This window comes from Colias eurytheme, chromosome 2, assembly GCF_061535395.1.
Source record: "Colias eurytheme isolate Ceu_HAF_F1 chromosome 2, ilColEury1 Martin Lab GWU primary, whole genome shotgun sequence".
Classification (NCBI taxonomy): Eukaryota; Metazoa; Arthropoda; class Insecta; order Lepidoptera; family Pieridae; genus Colias; species Colias eurytheme.
In genome coordinates, this window is record NC_142981.1 from 11517016 (window position 1) to 11544134 (window position 27119).

General features: G+C 34.5%; 1 protein-coding gene across 5 annotated transcripts in view; it reads right to left on the bottom strand.

Moving 5' to 3' along the window:
- Positions 1-27119, bottom strand: part of sky (GTPase-activating protein skywalker) — a 103300-nt gene that overhangs the window by 69565 nt on the left and 6616 nt on the right. For all 5 annotated transcript variants that reach the window (XM_090116116.1, XM_090116130.1, XM_090116108.1 and 2 more), the window contains exon 3: positions 8796-8998. In XM_090116116.1, coding sequence (XP_089972242.1) covers positions 8796-8998 — 203 coding nt within the window. The remainder of the gene's footprint in view (positions 1-8795; positions 8999-27119) is intronic.

Consider the following 27119-nt stretch of genomic DNA (forward strand, 5'->3'; position numbering starts at 1 on the left):
TAAGCTGAAGGTTAGGACATAGCAGGGAGATGAATTCAAGAATAGTCCGTTTTCTTATGGGAAAAGGTATACATTTTTGAGTAAAGCAATGCCATTTGGTACGAATGTTGTACTCATCCACCTAAGCCCAAATCGCCCGGTAGCCAGTCTTTACTCCCCTGCAGAAAGGAGGGAGGGGGGGTTATAGAACAGAGCGCCCGGCGCTCCGAAAAACAATTCTGGCGGAGCCATTTGGACCTTTGAGTCGAGTTTGGTATCGTTTTCAGGTAACTAGATGATGCTTGATTCATTCCCCATACCAGTTTTTTAGGTTTCCCTAGCAAAATATGTCACAATCCTTAAAATAATAAACTTTTGGTAGTGGCAAAATCCAAACAAACCAGTATATTTTCATATTTTTGTATGAAACCTGGTTTATAAAAAAATACTGTCTGAAAGGCCATTTAATGCAGATTATAAAAACATTAACAAGTAATATATATTTTACCGTTGTCAATGTAAAATTAATTATAGAAAGTATAGTAACGCTCGTTAGCGCAGCATAGGGGACGGCTAATAGACCCGAAAAATAAGCGATACTAACAAACAAAAACCAGCCAAGTGCGAGTCTGACTTGTTCATCGAGTGTTTCGTACTTATTTATCCCATATCATGTTAACTTGTCTGGTAGAACCTCGTTAACTGATACACACACACTTTCGTCTTTATAATATTAGTGTGATTTTAAATCATCTTTAAATTATAAATGAAGTCAGGTAACATTGTTAAAAATAAAGATATATAATAATAGAACGTTTTTGTATTAATAATAATGACAACCACCTCCACAATTACAAAATTCGGTACATTTGAGCTGGCATATGCAATCCGGAACTACAAGATTTCACGTACCAACATCTTATCAATTCAAAGCTTCTCTTTTCTTTTTATTACAGATGGGCAAGGAATATTTTGATTTTTTTTAGGCCCCAAATATATACACTATATAGCCTGTAAAACTGCCCTTGAGGTGTGTTGTTTAAGGGCAGCTTCTGTGGGAGGCAAATTTTCGATCTGCCTATCTGTGTTTGTTTAAAATTTGTTTGCAACTCTCATTTACTGTCACAGCGGGGTAAGATGTGAAAAACAAACATGTACTTGTAATACTTATAAAAAAATATAAGTTCTGGATAAGAGCATCTTTAAAATATTGTGACCGTCCTAACGCTATCATGCATTGTAATAACAAACTTTTCAATTTCACTGTCTGCATATTTGCCACTGTAAAGTGTTTCAAATCCTCGTGTGACATTCGGATATGTCTTCCATACCTTAAATGCATGTGTACCTATAGTTCTTTTAGACCTTCTAGCTTTGGAACACATGATATTTTGTACTAGCCATATCTTTCGACTGTTCTTATAAACAATAATTCTTATTAATACTATTTTGGCTACTACTACTATATTATCGTGTGTTCCAAAGCTAGAAGGTCTAAAAGAACTATAGGTACACATGCATTTAAGGTATGGAAGACATATCCGAATGTCACACGAGGATTTGAAACACTTTACAGTGGCAAATATGCAGACAGTGAAATTGAAAAGTTTGTTATTACAATGCATGATAGCGTTAGGACGGTCACAATATTTTAAAGATGCTCTTATCCAGAACTTATATTTTTTTATAAGTATTACAAGTACATGTTTGTTTTTCACATCTTACCCCGCTGTGACAGTAAATGAGAGTTGCAAACAAATTTTAAACAAACACAGATAGGCAGATCGAAAATTTGCCTCCCACAGAAGCTGCCCTTAAACAACACACCTCAAGGGCAGTTTTACAGGCTATATAGTGTATATATTTGGGGGCCTAAAAAAAATCAAAATATTCCTTGCCCATCTGTAATAAAAAGAAAAGAGAAGCTTTGAATTGATAAGATGTTGGTACGTGAAATCTTGTAGTTCCGGATTGCATATGCCAGCTCAAATGTACCGAATTATGTAATTGTGGAGGTGGTTGTCATTATTATTAATACAAAAACGTTCTATTATTATATATCTTTATTTTTAACAATGTTACCTGACTTCATTTATAATTTAAAGATGATTTAAAATCACCCTAATATTATAAAGACGAAAGTGTGTGTGTATCAGTTAACCAGGTTCTACCAGACAAGTTTACATGGTATGGGACAAATAAGTACGAAACACTCAATGAACAAGGCAGACTAGCACTTAGCTGGTTTTTGTTTGTTAGTATCGCTTATTTTTCGGGTCTATTAGCCGTCCCCTATGCTGCGCTAACGAGCGTTACTATACTTCCTATAATTTATTTTACATTGAAAATGGTAAAATATATATAACATGTTAATGTTTTTATAATCTGCATTAAATGGCCTTTCAGAAAGTATTTTTTTATAAACCAGGTTTAATACAAAAATATAAAAATATACTGGTTTGTTTGGATTTTGCCACTACCAAAAGTTCATTATTTTAAGGATTGTGACATATTTTGCTACGGAACCATAAAAAACTGGTATGGGGGATGAATCAGGCATCATCTAGTTACCTGAAAACGATACCAAACTTGACTCAAAGGTCCAAATGGCTCCGCCAGAATTTATTTTCGGAGCGCCGGGCGCTCTTTTCTATAACCCCCCCTCCGTCCTTTCTGCAGGGGAGTAAAGACTGGCTACCGGGCGATTTGGGCTTAGGTGGACGAGTACAACATTCGTACCAAATGGCATTTCTTTACTCAAAAATGTATACCTTTCCATACAAGCATGCCCATAAGAAAACGGACTAGAATGTATTGCTTTCATACAGTGCTGTTGTAAACAATACCGCAATTATGAAATCTATCGATATTTTAGATTTCCCAATATTGTCATCGATATTTAGATATTCTTGAGAATTTGTTTATTCTTTAGAATAATCAATAATTGAACTCTGATTCTGGAATGGACAAAAGGAACTAGTAAGCTCGTTCAGGTGTATTTTTTTAACAAAATAAACACGGAAAAGAAAAAAAATATTCTTTAAATGTAAACAAACAATGAATTAACGTTGATTTAGTTGATATTTATAACTGTATTTTTCTCACGGACGATCTATTTTTACTCGATGACTACAACACAAATACGATTTATTTTTCATACGTTTCAAAGAAACTTAATTAAATTCTACACTGTTTGATCACAAATGGCTTCACCTCGCTTTGAATGGCAATACATTGGCCCTTTCATTGTAAATCATTTTATTTTTAATGTTCTCAAACCTTAAAACGTATATCACGTTACAAAGGGCAAAGTAGACTGCCAAAATCGAAATAAATCTAATTATAACCATAGTTAGTCTAGGTCAGTTTATATTATATATATTTGCGTCACTAATAGGCAAATAAAATGTTTTCAAACATTGTCTTTTCAAACATTATTGATTGATCATACTAATTTATGGCTCGATATATTATGTCAACACCATCGTTGATTTTATTCAATGTGCTGTTTTTAAAATCAATACGAACATTTATGAGATCAATAGAAATTTAAATAGTAAATACTCAACAAATCTGTCTGCTTAACTTCCTCAAACATGGTGCGAATATACAGGGTGTCTCAGCGCCGATTTTAAACTTTGAAAATTTGTATAAAAAAACAAATTGTATTCATAATATTTTTACTGTAGTCAATTAAAGTGTATTAGTGCGGATTTTATGTACAGAATATTACACCGTCAAGATGTCTTCCATCATGGTGAATGCACTCTTCAAATCGGACACGCAAATTTGCCGAGACGCGCCGAAGGATGTCCGCTGAAATGGCTCTCACTTCTGTCGTTATTTTAGTCTTCAACTGCTCCAAATTTGTAAGAGGGGTATCAAAAACTCTTGCTTTGAGACAACCCCATAAAAAAAAGTCAGCGGGGGTTAAATCGGGAGATCTGGGTGGCCACAATATGTCTCCAGAGCGGCTTATGAATTTTCCCGGAAATGACCTATTTAGTGCGTCCCTAGCAGTGTTGGCTGTGGCCCCATCTTGCTGAAACCATACATCAGACTTGTCAATATCCTCTTCTTGCAGCTGAGGTACAAAAAAGTTACCGGTGGTGGCTTAAAGTGGCAGCATGATGTCTAAGTGAGCGTCTTGGATGTTCCGTGACCGCAGCGGCGACGCGGTCGATGTGTTCAATCGATCGCACAGGTCTATTTCGTGGTCCAATTGAACATCAATTGAACATCCTGTCGCTCTAAACTTCTCTCCTCACGACTTAATTAATTGAGTACTCGGGGCATCACTCAAACGGTGGATTTCATAGCGACTACAAATTTACACCGTTTTTCACTCAACGAAAACGTATTGCATAAGTACGCTTCTACTGCGTCCGCACGGTGCGTACCAGACCACTGCGCCATGACCACAAAAAAATCCGCACTCGTCACCTATCGAACGCTACCACTCCCCTCCAGCTAACCCCGCAGGTTGCCGAGAAATTCGTGTTTAAAGTTTAAAATCGGCGCTGAGACACCCTATATTAAATGCGAATTAAAATATAAAAAATATAAACATTTTAGAAACTCGAAAAATTATCTAAGTACGTAAAGCAATGTTGTTGCAGATTACAAATAGCAAATATGACTCGATAAATAATACAGATTTGCCTATAGGTTCAATACAGAATAATAGTCGCAACATCAACCAAGTATCATTAAACTCAGTTTTAAGAGATCCAGTTTAATAAATACACAATTTATTAAAAAGTATTCCAATTCCCAACGATACTCGTCTAAATCATATCAAACAAGACGATCAAATAAAAACGCCACCAACCAATATAATAACGGCATTAGACCACAAAAAGCTACAGATTTAATTACTACGTAACTTTGTAAGACCGGCGCGCGCGCACTAATCGGATATCGAGTAATGAGATTAGCGACGCAAATAGTCTCGGTTACTTTCCTCGGCTTATTCAAGCGAACGTTAAAGGTCAGATTTGTAGTTAATCCAATTTCATACCGTCCTGATGGCGGTCTATTAACTTATCTTTATTTTGTGCTTGATTGCTGTTCATCGATCGATACACGTATTTGCTTATATAAAAGGATCTGGGCAATGCTCAATTAAAAGTTTTTGAACTTCTTGAAAGCATAAAACTATTTCAGCTTAAAAGGTTCTTTTGGAAGAAATTTCATATATCTTAAATTTCGTTGTATACAAGCTAGATTCAATATAACTCTTACTATAAAAATCTTATTTAAACAAAAATATTAAGGTCTTACTCTATATCGTTGAGCATAACTATCAATTCGTACAGTATCTAGCGTATTTCCTAAGCCAAATTCGTTCACGTAAATCATCTCAACCAATCATTCCGTCACCACACTTCCGATAAAAAACGCCAGAACACCCCTCCCAACGTAACATCACATCAAACGCCGAGTTCCTCATACCTAGCGCTCGATGGGCGAGGTCAAGGTGCCCGTGGCCATTGGCAGAGCACCAGCTGGTGACAATGCGAAGATTCATCTCGCAGCATTGAGATGTATCGATTAGAAATTTTGTATGAGACAACGGAATTTCATCGGCGATTCGTGGAACGCAATCTTGAACCGAAAGGTCTTGAAACGATACTTATAGCTGTTAGTGTGTCATCATAATGTGATTTGCATGTATCAATAAATTATTCAAGTGTTACGATATGGAAAATTATATTATAAAGTATGAAAGTTGTTTTTATAGAGAAATACTGAAACTAAGTTCTATCTACGATGCATTAAAATCAACTTTAATTAAAAAATTAATGCACTGTATTGGTAATAAGTAGAACTATTTCAACTCTATCTCTCTTGGTCTCATGAAAGTAAAGGCTATATTCTTGGAAACTATACTGCCTGTTACAGAAGCACCTAAACGAAATTATCTCATTTCGTAATGTAAGTTTAACGATTACACCACTCAGAGAATCACAACCTTCAACAAACTCGGAAGTCCGAAAGGGCAGATAGAGTGCAGGAACCGCATGAAATCACCGGTGCAAATGGAAGTGTATATTTTAAGACTGGCATTCCGATGTTTCTCGGAAAACCGGAATTTTGGCGACAGTCACCTCACCTCGCCGCCACGTGGACTCCTGTTTGATTCATCCACAACAAACTTGAAGCCAATGTTTACATCTGTCGTTAAGGAAAACGGAAACATTGCTTGCGTGAATAATAAATACTTTATCTATTACTAGTGCTAATTGGCAAGAAAAACAGAATAGAACGGACTTTTTATGGGTTCGAAGAGCGTTAACGTTATGAATCAGCTGAATTACGCTTGCAATTATCCCGTTTTTGTAGACGAGTTGCTAACAATAGAAAGAATTACTCGCTTGTAATGGGATTAATACATAACCTTTAAGTCGACCGATGCCAAAGGCACAACAGTTTACATTGTAAGAAAGGGCTAAATATAACTCTTATAATATGAAATGAAATGAAATGAAATGGATACATGTCTTATAGCGTCTAATTTTATTATTTTTTGTTAATTTGCTTCGTCCTAGGTCAATAAGTAATATTATCGCTTACATCGTTACGAAAACAAATGTTTAATAAGCTTTCGACAATGACACAGAAGTTTGCATCAGATTTTAATGAATATCAGCAATTGCATCAGTTAGCAAGAACTTGCGTAAAACTATTACTCATCAATAGACCACATCATACAGGTCCAAAAACAGACCTTATTAGAATTATTTTTTTAACCACAAATATTTACAAACAAAAATCTCTAGAAATACAATATAGCCCGAATGTTTTGTTATAAAATATTATAAACAACCAGCGTTGGCACAACATATGGCGCAAGTATTCGTAAAAACAGGCTCGTGCCCTGTATAGCATATAAACTGAATACGAGTGTGCTGTATGAACTTATCAATGTACGGAGCAAGTATTGAAGGTGAACCGGCAGAAAGGTTGACACGGTGCCAACCGCGTAAGCCGAAATAATAAACACAATGCACTCAGCAGCACAAAATGGACGGCCTATACAATTTGCCGAAAACTTTCCGAACCATTTTTTTTTTGCTTATATCTCCTCGTCTAGATATGCAGAATACGCTGTGATAGCTTTCGTTTTGAAAAGTAGCCAAGTGCTTGCAAACAATAAAACTGCAACGTCATAGAAAGTTCTCGAAAAAAATTGTACCTGTTCGAAGCACTCCAAGAATATCAGCATACTAAGATGACACGAAATTAGTCGTGATACACAATCCAAAGACAAAAACAAGTGATTAAACTAACGACCAATTAGTCCATTGTTTACAAGATCGAGATAGCGAAACTTTTGACACATGTGGAAAAATCACGAGGGACATGCAAATAAGTGTTTTTAAATATATTATTGTCCATGACTCACGCGGTCACGATAAACAAAGGTAAGCGATAGTTCTAATTGATAGTGTTGTAACAACAGAGGCGATAGACAAAAAACACAGCTGCGATAGATTGTGGAGGCATTGTTCTGCTAATTGTGATGCAGCGGGCGACGCTGGGGGCATGCGCGCACGTTGATGTCCATCGCAAGGACTCTAAATAGTATCGATTCGATCTTTCGCTCGGTATCTGAATCAACAAATACAAAGTTTTCATGCAATTTGAATTTTCTTACTTATTTTTTTGCCTATTTTCTTTCTATCTGAGTATAGTGGGTAATTATATTATCTTCTGTTTTGCAAAACTGGTTCAGCAATTTATTTTTCAGTTGATATTGATTAGCAATTTAGTTAGATATTGATAAAAAAAAATGAAATTTTTCAGCTGCACTGTACGAAAATCTATTCCTATAATATCATAAAAATATCACTTCAGACTTTATCTCGCAATTTAAACGTAAAAATCACAATCTACCAACCAATCTTAACTGACACTTACAAAATACTACAACCACTCGCGCGTCTAACAAGTCACCAGAAAACCTGATCTATAAGTCATTGCTTATAGCCTTCTCGCACATATAGCTAACATTACGAACATCGCAGACAGTTATAACATGTACCACATCCATAAACGTTAGTGAATGGAAAGCGCACGTGTCTTTGACAGACAAAACGTCGTAGAGGTTGCATATTAATTCATTCACAAGGTTGAGTGTATCGTGCCACGAAAGAGCCTGTGTGAGACAAGTTATTACTCTAGACTTGACCGCCTACTTCATGTGGAGCAATTACGACGCATGGGCAGCTGATAACTTAGATATAGATAAACTAACTAGATAAGGACTTGGGCAAATTGTTTTTAACATTTTACAGAGTGTATGGAGTTTTTATGGATCGTTTTATCGCTAAATTTACCACCAAACTTGTTATACGACTGTAATATAATTTAAATTATCTAACTCATAAACGTATTTAAATTTTATCAAACAAAATGAACAACAACAAAAGTAATATGTAGATCTAATACTATTTAGAAACACCATTGTTGATTTATCCAACATTATGATATGTTTAAGGTTTTCATTTATGAATCGGTCACGTATGCTTACCGACCACTAGAGCCTATTCTCAACACTCAGCCGATTTTCGCTTTTAAATCTGAGCAGATATAAATCAAATTGGCTTGTGCATCATCGACAAGCATCTTAAAACAAAAGCGTTCGAACAGAGCCGTACTTCGACCTTGTGTACGTCATCTGCTTATCTGAGGGCACTCACAAACATTTGGGCGGCGCTAAGCAAACAACCTTGGGGAAAAATTAAGTGTGCGATTTCACGATAAGTGAACAATTCAATAGTGGGCAACCTTGACCAGAAAAGATCACTGACCTGCGTAACCATGTCCCAGTAGAAGCCGTCGAGCATCGATTTGCCATGTTGATGTTGTCTGCAGAGAGCCGGCCAGAGGGAGGCCCGTATGGGGCTGTTGATCGGCCACGAGTTCTCCCTGATGATGAGTTTCAGTTCCCGCTTGCGGGCCTGCTGGATCAGCGGCTGGATCTCTTCGTAGGTCTTGAGCGGCGCTTTCTTGCCTGCAAATAACGGGGACGGTAAGCACTGCGTCCAAATGGGGGCGGGTTCATTTTGGGCGAGGGACTCGGCGCTGGGCGCTCGGAACGCGGCGGGCTCTATGTACATCGCGGAGGCGGGCACATGCTTTCGGTGCGCGCGCGCCGGCCGCACTGCCGCCGGCCGATAGCTTGCCCAGCCTCCGGAAAATGCGATAGCGCCCCGGCACTGTCACACTTCGATTGTTTATCTGACCGATTAGCCGCCGCGCAGGTCGTTTAGACCGCACTATATTTTTTTAATTTTTTTTATAAAATATTTTTTAGCCCTCGGAAGCATCTGATCGTAATATTAAAATTATTATTTGAGTTCAAATAACGAAACATACAAAGAAATTCCTTCTCTTATTTAATTCACTTACTTTTGGCCCACATACTTAATGGTTTATTTTAAATAATTACGAATTTATTTTCTATTATATAACAGTGTTTATTATTCGATTAACAGCTATTATTACACTCACGACCTCTACCTAATAATCAAAACAATTCGCACCAAACGTCTCAACACTAAATTGGCACTGCAAAAAATCGCATGCCCTGCATTAGAGTAAAAGTACAAAGCTTTAAAAATAGTCAATGAATTATAGCGAAAACGCATTCTGCATTGGCCTCGCGCCAATCGAACGTACCTACAGCCAGCGTACTGAGCAATTTGAAGTATTTCCGTCAGAGTAACAATAATGATGGATGATTTATGCACCTTTGCACTACGCGAATCTGTACAGGTATGGTGCATCCAGAAATAGTGTATTTCCCAAGAATGATCAAAACTGCACATGATCGAATCGCATGATTTATTAAACAATTCCGCTCGCATCTTGCATTATGAAAACGGATAAACAATAAATAATATAAGATATTTTAATTAGTTCGAAAATCTATGTTCGTATGTATGTAATTTAATTTATTACTTCGTTTTCGATTACTGTTAAATTAATTATATATTTCATCAGGTAACAATTAATTTCCCAACTTGTTTACCTGAGTACCTAATTATTACGGCTATAAACTAATCTGATCGTTTAGGAACATTTAATTTTTCTTAATATACCTTGTACCTATATCGCGAATCTTAAACCTTATAAGACAGAAGATTTGTTTTTAACTTCAGTTTCACTTCATCAAATTTAACATGTACCTTATTATTTTAAAAACCCAATAGTTTAAATAACAAAAATATTTACTTAAAGTCCATTACTTAATGCCCACAAAACTATTGGCATTATAATTAGTTCCTATCATTAATTTACTAATTAATAAATATCTTATTTAATAACATCAAATTGTTTACATATCCTGTACCTTTGCATACATTCTACTAGCTTTTTTGATTATAAAAAAAGATCATGAAAAATCCCCATAGGGTCTATTAAACCGCACTACCGCAGTCGAAGGTTATATTTTACCATCGTTGATAACGGCAAGTTGCTTCACTCACTACTTCTTCACTGATTACAAGAAAACCATCCAAATTAATACGATATAAATTACAAATCTCCACACGGTCATTTAGACCGCACTACCGCAGTTGATGGTTAAGTTTCACCATTGTTGATAACGGCAGTCGGCACGTTATCTCACTAGCATTATATTATTTATTTCTCTGTTTTTAAAAAAAAAAACATCCAAATTAATACATGTAAATTATAAACCCCATACGGTCGATTGGACCGGACTACCGCAGTCAAAACTCGAAAAGTTTCACCATTGTTGATACCGGCAGGTTATCTTACTCGCCGATTAGAAGTTAAACATGAAATCGTATTTATACTAGGCAATTGCTTTGTTCTACCGATTCGTTATAATATGTATTATCTTCCTTTAATGTGGAATGTTGACTGTTTACATTATTTTAATAAATAAATAAGTGAAATAAGTGAAACCGAGCTCCAGCTGACGTTCACGAGGCTTCGTAATGCTATACTTTGATGCGTTTTACTAATTACCGCTTGAGAGGAACTTGGTCATAAAATCTGCTGCTGGCTCCCGGACCATCAACAACGCATCTCTTATTATCATTTAAATTCATATTCATATTTATTTATTTATTAATATCTATTATTTGTATTAGTTATCTATTTATTATTTATATTATTTTTCTGTAGCAAATCAGTGGAAAGTCGAAAGCACACCCTCCATTCGGTCTTGACAGAATACCAGCGCTGTAGTCGCAGCTTGCTGCGATTATGGCAGAAAGCTGAGTCAAGACCCTTTTCTGGATATGCAGTGCACACACAGTACCAGATTCTCAACAAACATGGCGTCTAATTTATGTCTAATTTTATTATGTATCGTACTTTCTTTTTTCTTCTATTTTGTGTTTTCTTCTTATGTGTGTGTACCTTTATCTAGAAATAAATGTCTTTTCTTTCTTTCTTTCTTTCAAACACACATCGTTACAAGTTAAAGTTTTAACAACTTTTGTTTTTGTTACACCGATTTATTATTTAAACTTTATCTTCCTTTAATTTAGTATAGTATGTTTAATTGTTTACTATTTACAAAAATTGAATAAATAAATGAATAGACACGGCGATACTTACATGATAAAAATTTAACTAGCTTTGTCCCACCATGTTTACTATTTAAATTATTTGATTAAGGGCCGATTTTTCAATCCCGAGATAAACAGTCTAATAACTACCCCTCGAATAGATTTATTCAATTATTTATCTAACTCATAACGGCTCGCCTATTTTTCAATCGTGATTTATTTGATGAATAACTATCTGACCAAATATTTCCATATTGGCAGCTCTGCTCTCGGAGTGGTGAAACAAACATATTAAATTAGTCAGGTTAGAGCGGGATAGAGTCAACTCTTGCAATTTGTCAACAACCGTCATTATGACTCACGTCAGGAGTGCACTTGTCTTCTATGATTGTTGATTGTTGTTTTGATTCGAGTAAAGAGTTTGGTTAAATTTGTGTTTCAATTTATATATTTTACGATGGAAACGACATACTTAAAGTCAGCGTTCGGCAAATTTTCAATGGCATGGTCATCAGTACTATCAAAAACATCAATTTCAATATGATTTTAATTGATAATAATTATATAGAAAGAGGTTTAATTGTTAATAGTTCTACGCTCTATGTTATGACATACGAAAATATCCCGAATTTGACGCGTCAGTTGTCAACTCAAACGCCTAACCGTCGAATAGCGCGCTATCTGGCCGTTGGAGTGGCAAATAGATTTATTCCTCAAATAACGTAGTTATTCGATAGATAAGTCCTATTCGTCTATTGAAAAATTGAATATTTTGTTAACTGAGGAATAAAGTCTATCTAGCTGTTTATCTGGGCATTGAAAAATCGGCCCTAAGGGCGGATTTTACAATCCCTGGTTAAAACTTATCCCTCCAATAAACTATTACACGATAATATTAAAATGTCACCTGTAAACTGTCAATTGCGGGCAATAAGAATACATTTTGAAATGGTAGTTTTATACGTTATTCAACGAATAAGTTTTAACCAAGGATTGAAAAATTAGCCCTAAATAGATGAATAGGCAGACAGCGGTATAAGTTACAATTTTTAACAAATTTTAGCACAATTCCACCGATTCGTTACAATATTTTCCTTTAATTATGGTACATTTACTATTTACATAAACACACACATCACAAACTACATACATCAGTTAACGCACGGCCGCAGCGCGATGCACTCGTGTTATCGGCGCCTGTACACGGTCTGACTCGCTATAAACTCGTCGATACTATTCACTACGGATGTTATCTACATTGAAATAACGTGTGTTGAGCTATATTAATTAATAAAACGTTATATGAACATTTACGTAGTCTACATCGAACCTGCCATTGACGTTATACAAAAGTACATTCATACTAAGAGTGAAGTGTTATTACTAAACGCCCGTGCAGTATATTTACGATAACAAACAGGTTTTCGCTATGTGTGCGTCCACACTGAATGCGCGGTGGCGGCGGCCTAGGCGGGCGCGACGAGCGGGCGCTCGCGGTGGCCACACCGACGCGCGAGCTCAAGTAGCGGTTCGACGTTTTTCGGGTGTTGCAAACTTTGGACGATTTGCTATTTTTACTGGACAGTCCGATTTTGAGATGAGATCATTATAGAAGTTGTACACGAAATAAATAAAACAGAGGAATAACGGGTGAATCTTATATGAAGAATTGAGATTACAAAATTACTGTGGTGTATATAAGTGTTTTAGATTGAATCTCACTTTTAAATAAAGAAGTTTCACTTCAACAATTAAGTATTTACCGCTATTTTGCGAAAAACAATAAAGGATATAATATAAGAAGTCGAGCGACAAGACCGAACTGGTTTGATACCCCCGCCGTCCGCGCATTGGGTCGCTAGCTGACTAGGCCCGTAGTGTGGCCAGAACGCGCGGATAGGAGAGTTTGAAAACTACGCGCGCTGGCTCGCTCATTACCGTCGCACTAGGCTTCCGCCATAGTCATTTCAATGTGGACGCAAAGGCGCGTTTCATACGTTTGATATTTCGCGCCCGCCGTCGCAACCGCGCTAGGCTCGCAGTGTGGACCTGCACTATGAGTTTGCAACACACGCCGCCGAGTATTACATTTATAAGCGGCAGCGGTAGCGGAGGCGGATCAACACCGAATTTGCGTGGATACGGCATGGAGGAAACACAGAATTCAAATATTAACATAAGGAAAAGAAAGGAGCGCACGTATGAACAAGATTTTAAAAAAGACCTAGCGGATTTTCGTATTGAAATCATGAATTTTTTCCAAGAATTCGCCAAAGATCAAAATGAAAATTTAACTAAATTGAGCCAACAGATATCATGCATTAAAGAAGATATAACTGCCATATACTCGGTAACGCAATCGCTTACCCAAGAAATAAATGACTTGAAATGTGATTCTCAAAAAATTCGTTCTAGTCTAATCTCGTCAGAAAACAGAATTTCAACCCTAGAAAACAACTTTCAAAAAATAAAATTATTACCTGATCACGTCAAAATAAAAACAACAAGCGTTATTGATGAAACCTTAATTTCGGAATTGAAGGAGCGTAATGAGCGTGAAAAAAATGTAATTTTGGTCGGTATTTCGGAAAAAATTGATACAAATTTTAATTCTAGAACCACATATGACTATGAAAAAGTTTTGCAAATTATCTCGACAATATACGAAAATTGCCCGAAACCAATAAAGTGCATACGGTTGGGGAAATTCATTCCCAATAAAAGTCGACCGATAAAAGTGATATTTAATTCGAATGACACTCCCCGAGTTCTGCTGCGAAATAGAACTAAACTCCCTAAAAATATTTTTATGTATTCTGACCAAACGCCCGCGCAAAAATCCCATTTATTATCAGTAAGAGAAGAGATGAATCGTCGCATTGAAGAAGGTGAACAAGAACTATGTATAAAATACTTCAATGGAGTACCTAAAATTATCAAGAAGACCCAAAAAAACTAAATATTACTCACTCATCCCCAGAAATAACTGTCAAAAATACTTTCCATACATTCTTAAATTGGAAAATGGATAGAAACGATGTGGAAACACTAGGGAACCAAGTTGATAGTGAGATTGGAGTGGGTAATTCTTGTTTAATTGCTAATCCGGAACTTCTTAATGATAGCAGCTTTTCTTCTTATTCCTCTTTTAAAATTGTTACTCAAAATATTCGTAGTATTAATAAAAACTTCTTGGAATTTAAGGTTTTTCTGTCACGTTGTGCGTTCGAGTGCGATTTAATAATACTTACTGAATGCTGGCTAAAAAATTATGACTTTGTTCCACCCCTAGAGAACTATCATAGTTACAACACTACAAGACATATAAACCAAAACAGCGGGGTTACTGCGTACATACGTAATAATATTACTGATATCGAAGTTGTTGAACCAAATTTGGATGATGCTGATGGTCTAATTATAACTATTGCAAAACAATATGCTTTTGTTTGTATTTATCGATCTCCCTCTTTTGCGACAATAGACAAATTCCTGCATTCTTTTGACTTAATATTGTGTAACTTAAGGTTTATTCCTAATATCTACATAATTGGCGACTTAAATATTGACATCAGTAATGAGAACACTGATCAAAGATCTGACGAATATCTAGATTTTCTTGCATGTCACGGTTTCTTACCAAGTCACTCTTTACCTACACGTGGTAAAAGCTGTCTTGACCACTGTTTCGTAAAATCTAATATAAAAGTGGCTACTTTTGTATGTGAGTCTGCAATAACGGATCATTCTGCAATATTTCTTACTTTTTCTAACAAACAAAAAACTAGTATAGCTAAGACAACATGTTTTACAACCAATATAAATTACTCAAAAGCTTCCAAACTACTCTCATTGGTAGATTGGCACAATCTACTATCTACAAATGATCCTAATAGTCTAACTAATTCATTACTTGATACCGTTGGCAATATTATAAGCGATAGCTCCCGATTATTTAAAAAAACCAATAGAAATTCTATTTTACAACCCTGGATTACACCTGGTTTGCTGCGATGTATACGTTTCAGAGATATTTTACACCGCCGAAACAAAAACGATCCAAATAATAAGGAACTTGAACTCATATATAAACGCTATAGGAATCATTGCAGTAATATTTTACATACTTCTAAAAACAACTATGATAAAATTGAGCTTAATAATAACAGAAAAGATATTAAAAAGTCATGGAAAACTATTAAACGCATTTGCCATATAAACAGTAACTCATTAAAAAGCCCTGATAATGCTTTAAATTTATTAAAACTTAAGAACACTCCAGTTCATTCTATTGAATTTATAAATGATTTCTTTATTAATATAGGTAATGAATTAGCATCAAATATTTTAAATCAACTAAATTTATCAGAAATTCAGCTCAAATCTAAAAATAATCAAGGCGCCATTTCACTTAATTCATTTGTTTTGTTGGAAACAGATATAGTGGAGGTTACTAGTACAATTTTGTCTTTAAAAAACACTTATGCTTCAGGATATGATGGCATATCATCTATTTTCTTAAAGAAAAATCTTGCTATATTTGGCCCACCGATCACGCAATTATGCAATATATGCTTATCATCGGGTGTGTTTCCTGATCGTTTAAAGCAATCTCAAGTAGTGCCGATTTACAAGTCGGGAGACAGAGACAGTATAACCAACTATCGCCCTATCTCACTTTTGCCAACCATATCAAAGGTTCTGGAGAAGATTATTAACAAGCGTCTCGTTAATTATTTGGAAAAGAATTGCATACTTTCAACTAATCAATTTGGCTTTCGTGCAAAAAAATCGACTAGTGATGCTATCAATACTCTTGTGTCTCTTATTGCTAACAATTTAGACAGGAAGATAAAATGTTTGGGTGTTTTTTTGGATCTGGCGAAAGCGTTCGATACTGTCTCTGTCCCCCTGCTCCTGGCAAAGCTTGAATCAATGGGAATTCGTGGTACCCCTCTAGAATTGTTTAGAGATTATTTATCAAATAGGACTCAATTTGTTAAAATTGGTGATGTACGGAGTCAAAAGCGGTCCATAAATTTTGGCGTTCCTCAGGGATCGGTACTCGGCCCTACGCTCTTTTTAATATACCTAAATGACCTATGTAATCTACACATACCTGACGCGAAGTTAATAAGTTTTGCTGATGATACTGTTATTGTTTTTCAAGGGGAGACATGGGAATCTGCTCGTTTGGCAGCTGAATCAGGCATGCGATTGGTAATAAATTGGCTAAATCATAATCTTTTAACTTTAAATTTTACAAAAACTAAATATATAAATTTTTCTCTTAAAAATAATAATAGACCTCCCCAAAATTTTACCATAAAGGCGCATACGTGCTTAAATGTAGGAAACTGCGATTGCTATACTCTTTGTCCTGTCGATACTATAAAATACTTAGGGATAACAATAGATAAAAACTTAAACTGGAAGCCGCAAATAGATGATTTAAAAAGTAGAATACGTAAACTTATACCAATTTAAAAAAAAATAAGACGCCTTAAGGATGAAACCACGAACAAAATCGTTTATCAGTCTTTGTGCCAATCGCTCATTAATTATGGTATCTCGGCTTGGGGTGGCGCAAACAAAACAACACTTCTTAAGCTCGAACGCACACAGAGATGTATCTTAAAAGTACTGCAATTTAAGCCGTTTAGATATCCAACAAATCTCTTGTACACCGAATGCCGCGTTCTGACTGTGAGGCAATTATTTATCAAAGTAATAGTCCTGGAGCAGCACACAGTTCCTCCATCTTCTTCCGTTGTTACAAAAAGAAAAACCCGCATTGAAGAGATTTACTGTGTGCCGGGTTGTAAAACTCGTTTTGCGAAAAATTTTGCATATTATATTGCTCCCTATTTGTATAATTACATTAACAATAAAATTAAAATAAAAGAAATGAGTAGATACCTTTGCAGTAAATCCTTGGATAAATTTCTGCTTAGCCTCGACTACAACGAGACAGAAAAACTGTTTGTGGCTAGTGCCTTTTAGTACACGTATTACTTAAAGTTACCTAATTATTGTTTATCCTCATAAGTTTTATATCTTTAAACCGTAGTGTAAACTTTGCAAAAAATAAATAAATAAAAATAAAATAAAAATAAACTTCCCTACTGTAACACAGTGGCGTCAGCGACTAGCACGGAGGGAAGTAATTTATGTTTATTTGTAATAATTACTATGTCTTACTGAAATAGATTAATTGATGTTTGTAAATTGTCTGGAGGTAAATATATAAATATAAATATACTAAATATACTAAATAATAAATTGTTGTGGATAGTTTTTAGAATTTTATAGTAGAGTGTATTTAGTTAATTTATGTATGAGTTAAGCATTTAATTAATTTATGGCATTTTTTTGTATGTAATTTCAGTATTTATACTCTAAGAACAAGCATATTTTGTATGTCACAAAGCTTATCTCGTGCCTTTTATACCTACGAATCTTTGTTGATGATTTCAAAGACTAAAATTGTCACATTGTAATATTATATTGGTGGTGGTAAGGTGAAATAAATAAATAAATAAATAAAATAAATAAATAAAATAAATAAAACATTATCTGCCTGAATAAATAAATGAGTAGACGCAGAGAGATATAAGTTAAAATTTTAGCACAAATTACGACAATCGTATTCTTGAATGTGAAATTGTTTTACAATTTGTAATGAGCATTATTTTTGGAAAGTTTTCTTTGTAGCTGTTCGAAACTTCATCACTTCCGTTCTGAATACTTTATTTTATTTTATAACTAGCGGTCCGCCCCGGCTTCGCCCGTGGTACATATGAAAAATAGATGTTGGCCGATTCTCAGACTTACCCGATATGCACAGAAAATTTCATGAGAATCGGTCCACCCGTTTCGGAGGAGTATGCAGACTAACATTGTGACACGAGAATTTTATATATAAGATGTAAACGTTTTATAACATAATATCTACCTTTAAAAACAACATTTAATTTGTCTTTTGTTATTTTTTGTAAATTAAGTGGTATCTACACAACAGTACTAACACTAGCTGGTATATGCGGCGGCGTCACTCGCATGGTACCCGAATAAAAAGTAGTCTACGTGCTGTACCAAATTTCATACAAATACGATCTGCTGCTTTTGTGTGAAACAGTTACAAACATACATCAAACAATCGTCTTTATAATATAGGTAATAAGCTAATAAGTCTGTCTAGCCGCGACATTGTACTTACCACTTCACATATCAAAATAAAATTATTGACAAAATTCTTCAATTATTTTATTTGATACCTACTCATAAATGAACTATGAAGTCGGTTACAAACAAAGGGGTAATTAATTGACTATTTAATAAATTAAAAATGCATTAGTAGTTCCAAATTATGTATATCCTTAAACAACACAGGTACCTAACTACCTAGTTACTAAGTTTATTAAAATTTAATTTATTCGTGTTTTTTCTGCTACTATGCGTTTATGTACCACTAGCTTTCCGCCCGCGGCTTCGCCCGGGTTTTCAAAGAAAAACCCGTTCCCGTAGGATTTCCGGGATAAAACCTATCCTATGTCCTTTCTCGGGTATCAAAATATCTCTACTTATACCATATTTCATGCAAATTGGTTCAGTAGTTAAGGCGTGATTGAGTAACAGACAGACAGACAGAGTTACTTTCGCATTTATAATATTAGTATGGATTAGTTGTATGCTTCTACATCATGTTTTTTTTTATATATTCAAGAAAATTAAATTAATAATAAATAATAATCATAAAAATATTTTCCCTCGATCGAACAATGCACGAACATACACGTTTTTGCACTAATACGTAATACTCTTTTTTGCACGCCTCATAAGCGAAGCGTTGAGGTGGGTACTACTGTCACTTCGCGCAAAACATCTGATTTTTCAAACTTAAAATGTCTTTATGTATCATACATTGCACTTGTAAGATAATACATACACACACATATTAAGAAAAAACACTATTTTTAACGTTCATGATATTTTTGATGTCATTTTTGTTATTTAAACTAGTTAAAAAACAGTTTAAAAAAGTTCTGTCTTGGACGTCCGTGTGTCTGTATGTGCGGATCCTTTTTCTTGTTAACACGATAGCGACCGAAATACTTTACTAATCAAGTCTTTTTTTTTCTCTTACGCTTGAGTATGCTCAGGAATAGAACCCTTTCATTTTTCAGGGTCTGATTCGATGTGGTTTAATTGTTATTAAATAAACAAAAATAATAATTAATAAATATTTATTAAAAAAAATTATGAGGCGTGCACTTTTGGATTTTCCAAATTATTTTTGCTTTAATATTATGTTGTCTTCAATGAGATATTACAATTGTATTTAATAAAACATAAAAGGACGACCGGCTAAAATTGAATAACAAGTATGTATATTATATTCAAAAGCGGTTAATAGCAAAATTATCATAACTAGATTATTATCTTTCACCTTTGAGACAAATTATTTTTCATTATTGGGAAAACCAATAATAATCATAATATACTATCTGTGGTAAACAGTTCTCACGTAGATACGGGATACAAAGTCCAAAAACAAGAAATTAAAGATCGCAAGCAATGTGAATTAAAAGTTTGCTAAGTCATACATACAACGGTGTTTTAGTTATGGCTAGTTCCGGGTTACATAAAATCCCTTTGTAATTCTTATGAAATTCTAAAAAAAATCGGGTAATCGTATTCTAAAATTTTAATGCAAATTGATGCATGTTTGTTCCCCTAAAATGTCCTCATTTTCAAATAATAATTAATAGTAGGTCCTAAACAGTGCCGGTGTAAGGGCCACTGACACCCGGGGCGAAAATATTGTGGCACCCACTTGAGGTGTTCTGAAGGTTTTCACCAGGAGAGGCAAGAGACTCCAACTTCAGAACTTGGCGCCCCCCAGAATTTCGCCCCCAGAATGTCGCCCTGGGCCATCGCCCCCTCTCGCCCACACCCCCCCCCCCCCGTTCTAACGCCGGCACTGGTCCTAAACCTATAATCGTCTTCAATACAGGAAAACTTTCTTATATCGTTTCAACACTATTTAACGAAAGAGTATAGACCCTCATCTTAATAAAATTTGCCAAGATGATCTCTTCTAAACCAGTAGAAAGCGATAGTCCCTGCAGAATGTAAATAATGCCTGCCCGCAAACATAACATTGTAATATTATTTTCTAAACGAACCTAACGTGGTTTCAAACACGCTAAAATTACCGCGATTCTAAAAAAGCGCCACTATCTGAACATTAAACTATTACGCTATTTATCCATATCATCGTTAACAATATCATTTTTATGACTCATAAACACACTTATCGCGTCGTCACAACACGTCGTATTGCGTCACATTGCACACGAATTATCTCTTTTTACGGATGGATTAACAGCTCCTCAACATTATTATTTTTTTTTTATAATAACCCTGGCAATAGGGCAGGCGACTCACTTGGTGGTAGGTGATAGACACCGCCCATGACGATCACAGCGTTGGAAACACTGCGATCGTATTGCCGGCTTTAGGAAGGATGTTGGTTTTTCAGGAAGGTGTAGGCTCTTTGTTTGAAGGTTCCCATGTCGTACTGGTTGGGGAACACGGAAGGTGGTATGCATAAATGCGTGGGTGATCACCGCAGTCGACGCGTAGCCATAGTATGGACAGGTTACCCTCAAGGATACCAAGGCGACGGCAACAAATATCCTCTCTAGCGTAGACGCAAATTCCAGCACGCGGTAAAAATAAGTGTTCCAGCGTATTTGAAACCTAAGCTACTTAGTATTGGATAGAAAAATGGATTAACTTTCACAAAAACTTTTCTTATATTTCTTAAAGTTGTATGAAATTATAAGAGGAAGAAATGCATTTGGTTTAATTTTAAGGCGTTTTAACGGAATTAAAAGGTGATTTAAACTTTGAATCTAATATCAATTAAATGTATCGACATGGCGATAAGATGGTCGTCATATAAGTGCTCAATCTAAAGTAGATATAATTTGTATTAATGTTATTTCTAATTACTCTTTACTATATCCTTGCTTACACTGATAATATTGCTGATATGAATTATTGACAGATGTAATAAATAAAAACTTGCCTCTGCGGTTGTTGCCTTTACATTTTCAATGCAGGTGTTCATAAAGGAAACACTTCATGTTGCATTCAAACACTTCTCTCTACAAAGGAAGTGTACAGTATAAAACCTATTTCAGATATCCCACCTGCCTTTTTTATATAGTATAAACATACCTATTACTGTTTTATTAGAAGAGCAAAATTAAACATCTATCTATCTATCGATATAATGAAACTAAAATGAAAAGTCTTCCTACATAACATACAATAAAATCCTGGGATTTTTTTTATGACAGACCAAGCAAAGGGCCACCTGATGTTAATGGGGATGTTACTGTGACGTCATCAAGCACTACCTAATAAAAGGTTAGGCGAAAGGTTAGGCGTTTGATGACCTATTTTTCTTTTTGCCATTCCTCTGTCTTTTTGGCATACCTACTGGAATTAGTACTTTATGACGTCACGGTAAACCAACCCGTGCCTCCTTCATAAGGGCTATAAAATCACAAATACTTTACATTATAAACGACATCTACCGGTGTAAAGCGCAGTGTCACAGCATTTATCAGACATCGTTACACAATTAAATACATCGAGAATAAATAGATGTCACTAGTTTCTCGGATTTCAATCGCGACGCTCCTTTGTTATTGTTTGTTTTTTTATGCAAGAAAAACCTGAGAAACTATGTAATATCGGTACGACATTATTGTTCATGTGAAGGTATTTTTTGCGGCAAATGTTATTGACCTTTAGCAGTAAGTTTCGATCTTTAGAACTGTTTTCAGTTAAATGGGTGGTTTAGGGTTTATCACTTAGTCATCATTTCGATATTTTTTTCATTTCGCCCACTATAAGGACCAATGTTTCAATGTTTCCATAATCAAAATAGTTAATCTACACAAGTAATTATTGAACTTCGGTTCAGTTTTTAGTTAAATAGGTTAAGAGTTATCATAGTGTGTAGGTATGGTAATTCTGCTCACTATGCTAACATACAAGTTATAATCTACAAGGCCATAAATATAAAATAAAACGAGTGTAAACACCATCGAGATATATGTAAACACAGCAAACGACACACCCTCAAACATAAAACCGCTTACGTATGCGTTTTGCAACGTTAGTAGGTAACCATGTCAACTTGAGCTAAGTGCATTAAGTAGACTGTCACAAGTTGCGAAACTTAATTTATAAGAGCATATATTAACATTTAGATTTTTCGCCGATTTAATACAATTTCTAGGTCAGTGAACTTTAAGATTCCTTTTTGCAATGTGCGATGCAGATAACATTTGAAACTCTGAATATCAAGTGTATTATATTTCGGAGTTTTTTTTTACTTCAAGGTTTAAGAAATAAGTAATTACAATAAAGGTGGTGTTTCTTAGTAGTATTAACTTAATAATAATGACATATTGTGTTAACGCTATAAATTATAATTAATGAATAATCAAATTATTTTAATTTTTTAATATTAATGAATGTAGTCTTATACAGTTTTACTATTTATAGGCGGGCATAGCACATGATTGTATTAATGAATAGACTCATGTTAGAAGAAAAATTTATGTTTCATTTAATCCTAAAAAGATAAATTCCTTGTGAAATATCTGATTGACGATCTAAAATCTCAATACAAAACAATATTTTCGTTGAATTTGTGAATCTTTTGTTTTCGACGAAAATACAACTACAGGAATAAATGAGGAAAATTGCTTGTAACAACGCATCATTTTGGGATTAACCGTTTTATATATTACCTATGTTTATCATCAGATAGACATGCCATGATACGCGTGAGATTTCAAGGATTTGCTAGAAATGTATATAACTTTACCTGTTAACGCCTATATTTAAAAATTTAAAAGAAAAAGAGTTCGTTAGTTTTTGGGAAGTAATCTCAAGATCTTTTAAACCTATTTTGAAAATTCCTTTACCTTGTTCATTAAAAGTACATTATGACTACTTATCTGTTTTGTTTTCTAGCTATCATCCCGGAAAAGTTTATAATAGAGTCGAGTGACAAATCGATAAAATACATACAATTATGTTAACTTAAAAGATAAAACTAGTTTGTTCCTGGCCTTATAATACTGTATATATTTTAATGTTTAAATGTTTTGCACTTTGTTCTGCAAATTTTGTATGCTATGTGTTATGTAAATATAACCATGAATAATTTGAACATATATTTCAACATGTTGATAACAATGTGAACGAGAATTGAGAGATTATATGTATTTTAGAGATTATATACCTACCAGCATCGGCATTATTTACTATCGTTGTACGTATGTAAAAAAAACTTTTAAACAATGTGCTACTTTTGACGGCTGTAAGCGTTGATAAACCGCAAATGTATACAGTTTTAAAACATCGATGTATAGTCGCGACCGCAATCATCCAGTGGCAATGTTTCTTTTTATACTATTCAAACTACTGAATGTACCTGAGCTAAATAAAAATAAAACGCTGACATATCTCCCAAATGATAATTTTTTATTTATGTCTAAATTAATGCGCCAGAGCACGTGACAAATCTATTGCAATATTACTCTATCTATTTTGGGCTTTACTGGCCCGTCCAAAGCCTTTCTTCATGGAAATTTCCAACCCTTATTTAACTATTTTCCTTTAGATTTTTCGCAACGAGAAGCGAAAATAAAACCACAATCAAATTAAAAATACATGAAGAGATCTTCTATTATTTTAATAGCTAATAAATATATCTGAAACACAAGTAATATGTTAACGACTCTTTGTTCGATATTAACTCATATTTATAGCTGTACAACAGATCGTAAATAATATTCTATGTACCTCTTAATATGTAGAATATTATCATTATGTAACTCATTAGTAATAACTTTAAGATAACTGAAAATATATAGTCCTAAAAAACATGGAACAGGAAATTTTATAACAGGAAATATGACTTTTCGTATAAGTTCAAATAGGTACAATCGTGTAGAAGCACATAATATTAAGATGCTAGCTAACCTAGCAAAAGGGGTATAAAACTATAAAATAATAAAAAATAGTTTACGACCCATCTTCTTTTCTTAGACCCATCGAATTTTAAAATTTTAATTTCATTTCCCACATTGTAAGTTTCTGCTGAAGTAAGAAGAATTGAAGGTTAAAATAGAAGCTATCTTATTTTACAATCTTCAGATATTATATTTTTCCTTCATAATTATAAACTAACTACTATAAGCGCTAGCTGACGGCCGAACTTCGTTCCAATGTTCCAATGCTTTTTTTAATATTTATTTTTGTGAAATGAATGAACGTAACAAAAACAGTGTTCAAATTATTATATACTAGCTTCCGCCCGCGACTCCGTCCGCGCGGAAAAATTAAGATTTATTTATTTCTACGTATTTTTCCGGGATAAAAAGTATCCTATTTTATGCCCAGGATAATAAGGTATAATTATACCAAGTTTCATCGAAATCGAACCGTTAGTTTTTACGTGATGCCTTCACATACAGACAGACAGACAGACAGACAGACAGACAAAAATTTTTTTAATCACATATTTGGGTTTGGTATCGATCCAGTAACACCCCCTGCTATTTATTTTTTCAATATTTTCAATGTACAAAATTGACCCTTCTACAGATTTATTATATGTATAGATTATGAAACGTAGTAGGTTAAATAAAGTTTATTTATATTACAATGTTTGTCCTCGAATAACGCGTATTATGTGTTAGCCCAATACAGGAACTCTATAAAAACACATGTTTTACCTACTTTATAACAATCATGTGAAAGTTAATCACATATAATTACGTTACTTTCAAATTACTTCGAATATATTATTTGGTAACTCGTCAGTGCTATTCTTAAGCAAGTGTATTATTAAATTCGCAGTCATCAAATTTGAGCAACTTTCTCGAATTGTAATATAGCAATCTTTTTTTGCAAGTTAAAATAAGATGGGTTATGATGTACAAAGAACTAGTTACAGAATACGTCACAATTTCTTAATAAATAAACTTTTTCTTATATATATAAAATTACACGTCTAATCGTGGTAGGACAGAATTAAAATGCATCAATTTTGTATACTGACAAAAAAATCCATAACAATAATCTTTCTTGAAACGGCAATCTCAATGTCAAGTGTCGATTTAACAAGTCGCTGATAATGCGTGGATACTTCAGAGGCAAGTACATACAGATATAATATCAAGTATAGTCTTACATGAAAACGGAAGCATCTACCGGAAGATTGTATCAATGTTTCGTACCTTAGTCATTCACAAGGTAAACAAAACGGAATGCGATATTGCGTATGCTGTTTTTTATCATCCGTATTAAATGCGTCATAGCATACGTCCGATTTTTCATAAATCGAGAGTTCAATACTAAATGCTCATTTATACGCAGATCGTCTTCCCATACGTATTTTGGTGTATCTTTTCCATGATGCATCGTTGCTTTTGTATTTAAAAGATCCCAGGAGATCGTGTCACACGTTTCACGATGATACATGGATGATACGTATTACATTGTAGGTTTGTAGTTATTGTACGCATCATGTTTCACTCGATACGTGCAATGTACTACTATGTAACACATGTGAGTCTAGTTGGAATGGGGTCAAATTTCAACCACTAAGACATCTTATTGGTAATAAAAGCTTCTAACAGGAAAGGTTTTACATAGGTGCATAGATTTCAGAGATGTTAGCAATTCAAGAAAGCGGCCATTGCCTTTTTATATTTTTAGCATTTTTTAAAGGAGCACCAAAATATCAAGCTATACAAACTTCCAGTATCACCTCTGTTTTAGTTCAATCAAGATGGCCGATAAGAGCTAATCAAGAGACCCCATTGTCTAAAACAGGCTAACTCGACAGTGATGAATAGACAAACATATTAGCTTATCCAAATCTTTTAAGATAAAATTCTCAAGTGGTTCAAATCAAAAATAATGTATGCTGATAATTTATAATATAGCTTATTTATTATTTAATAGATTGTTAGCGTAGCAAAGGACAGACAGTGAGACAGAAACTATTTTTTATCAGAAAGTTCGCATGAATTTATTTAGCCTACAACATTGAAGCATCAAGCAGCTGAGCAAATATTATCTCGTACAAAATTTCAAACAAGATTCAAAACTCGAAACAACTCTTTTGAATACAGTGTTGGTTTCAGAAGTTTATTTTTTGACGACAAAAGACATTTTAGACAACGGGACATTGCGATTTACATCATCTTCATAGTCGAAGCATCGATTGGAGTGGAGAACCAAATGGTTTCTCATGCACAAAAAAAATCTTTCTCCTCGAGGCTAACCTTGTCACAGTTCATCCACGAAAATGTTTCAATAAAATATCAGTAAGTCGCTCCAGCCACTCCATAAAAATATTGAATTAATAATCGATTTCGGATTGGCGATACTTTTATTCAAATCCAATAAGAAATGCTTAACCTTTAAATGACCTCCCGCTCTGTTCAATCCTGATAATACTTTACGCTTCGTTTTCCTTACAAA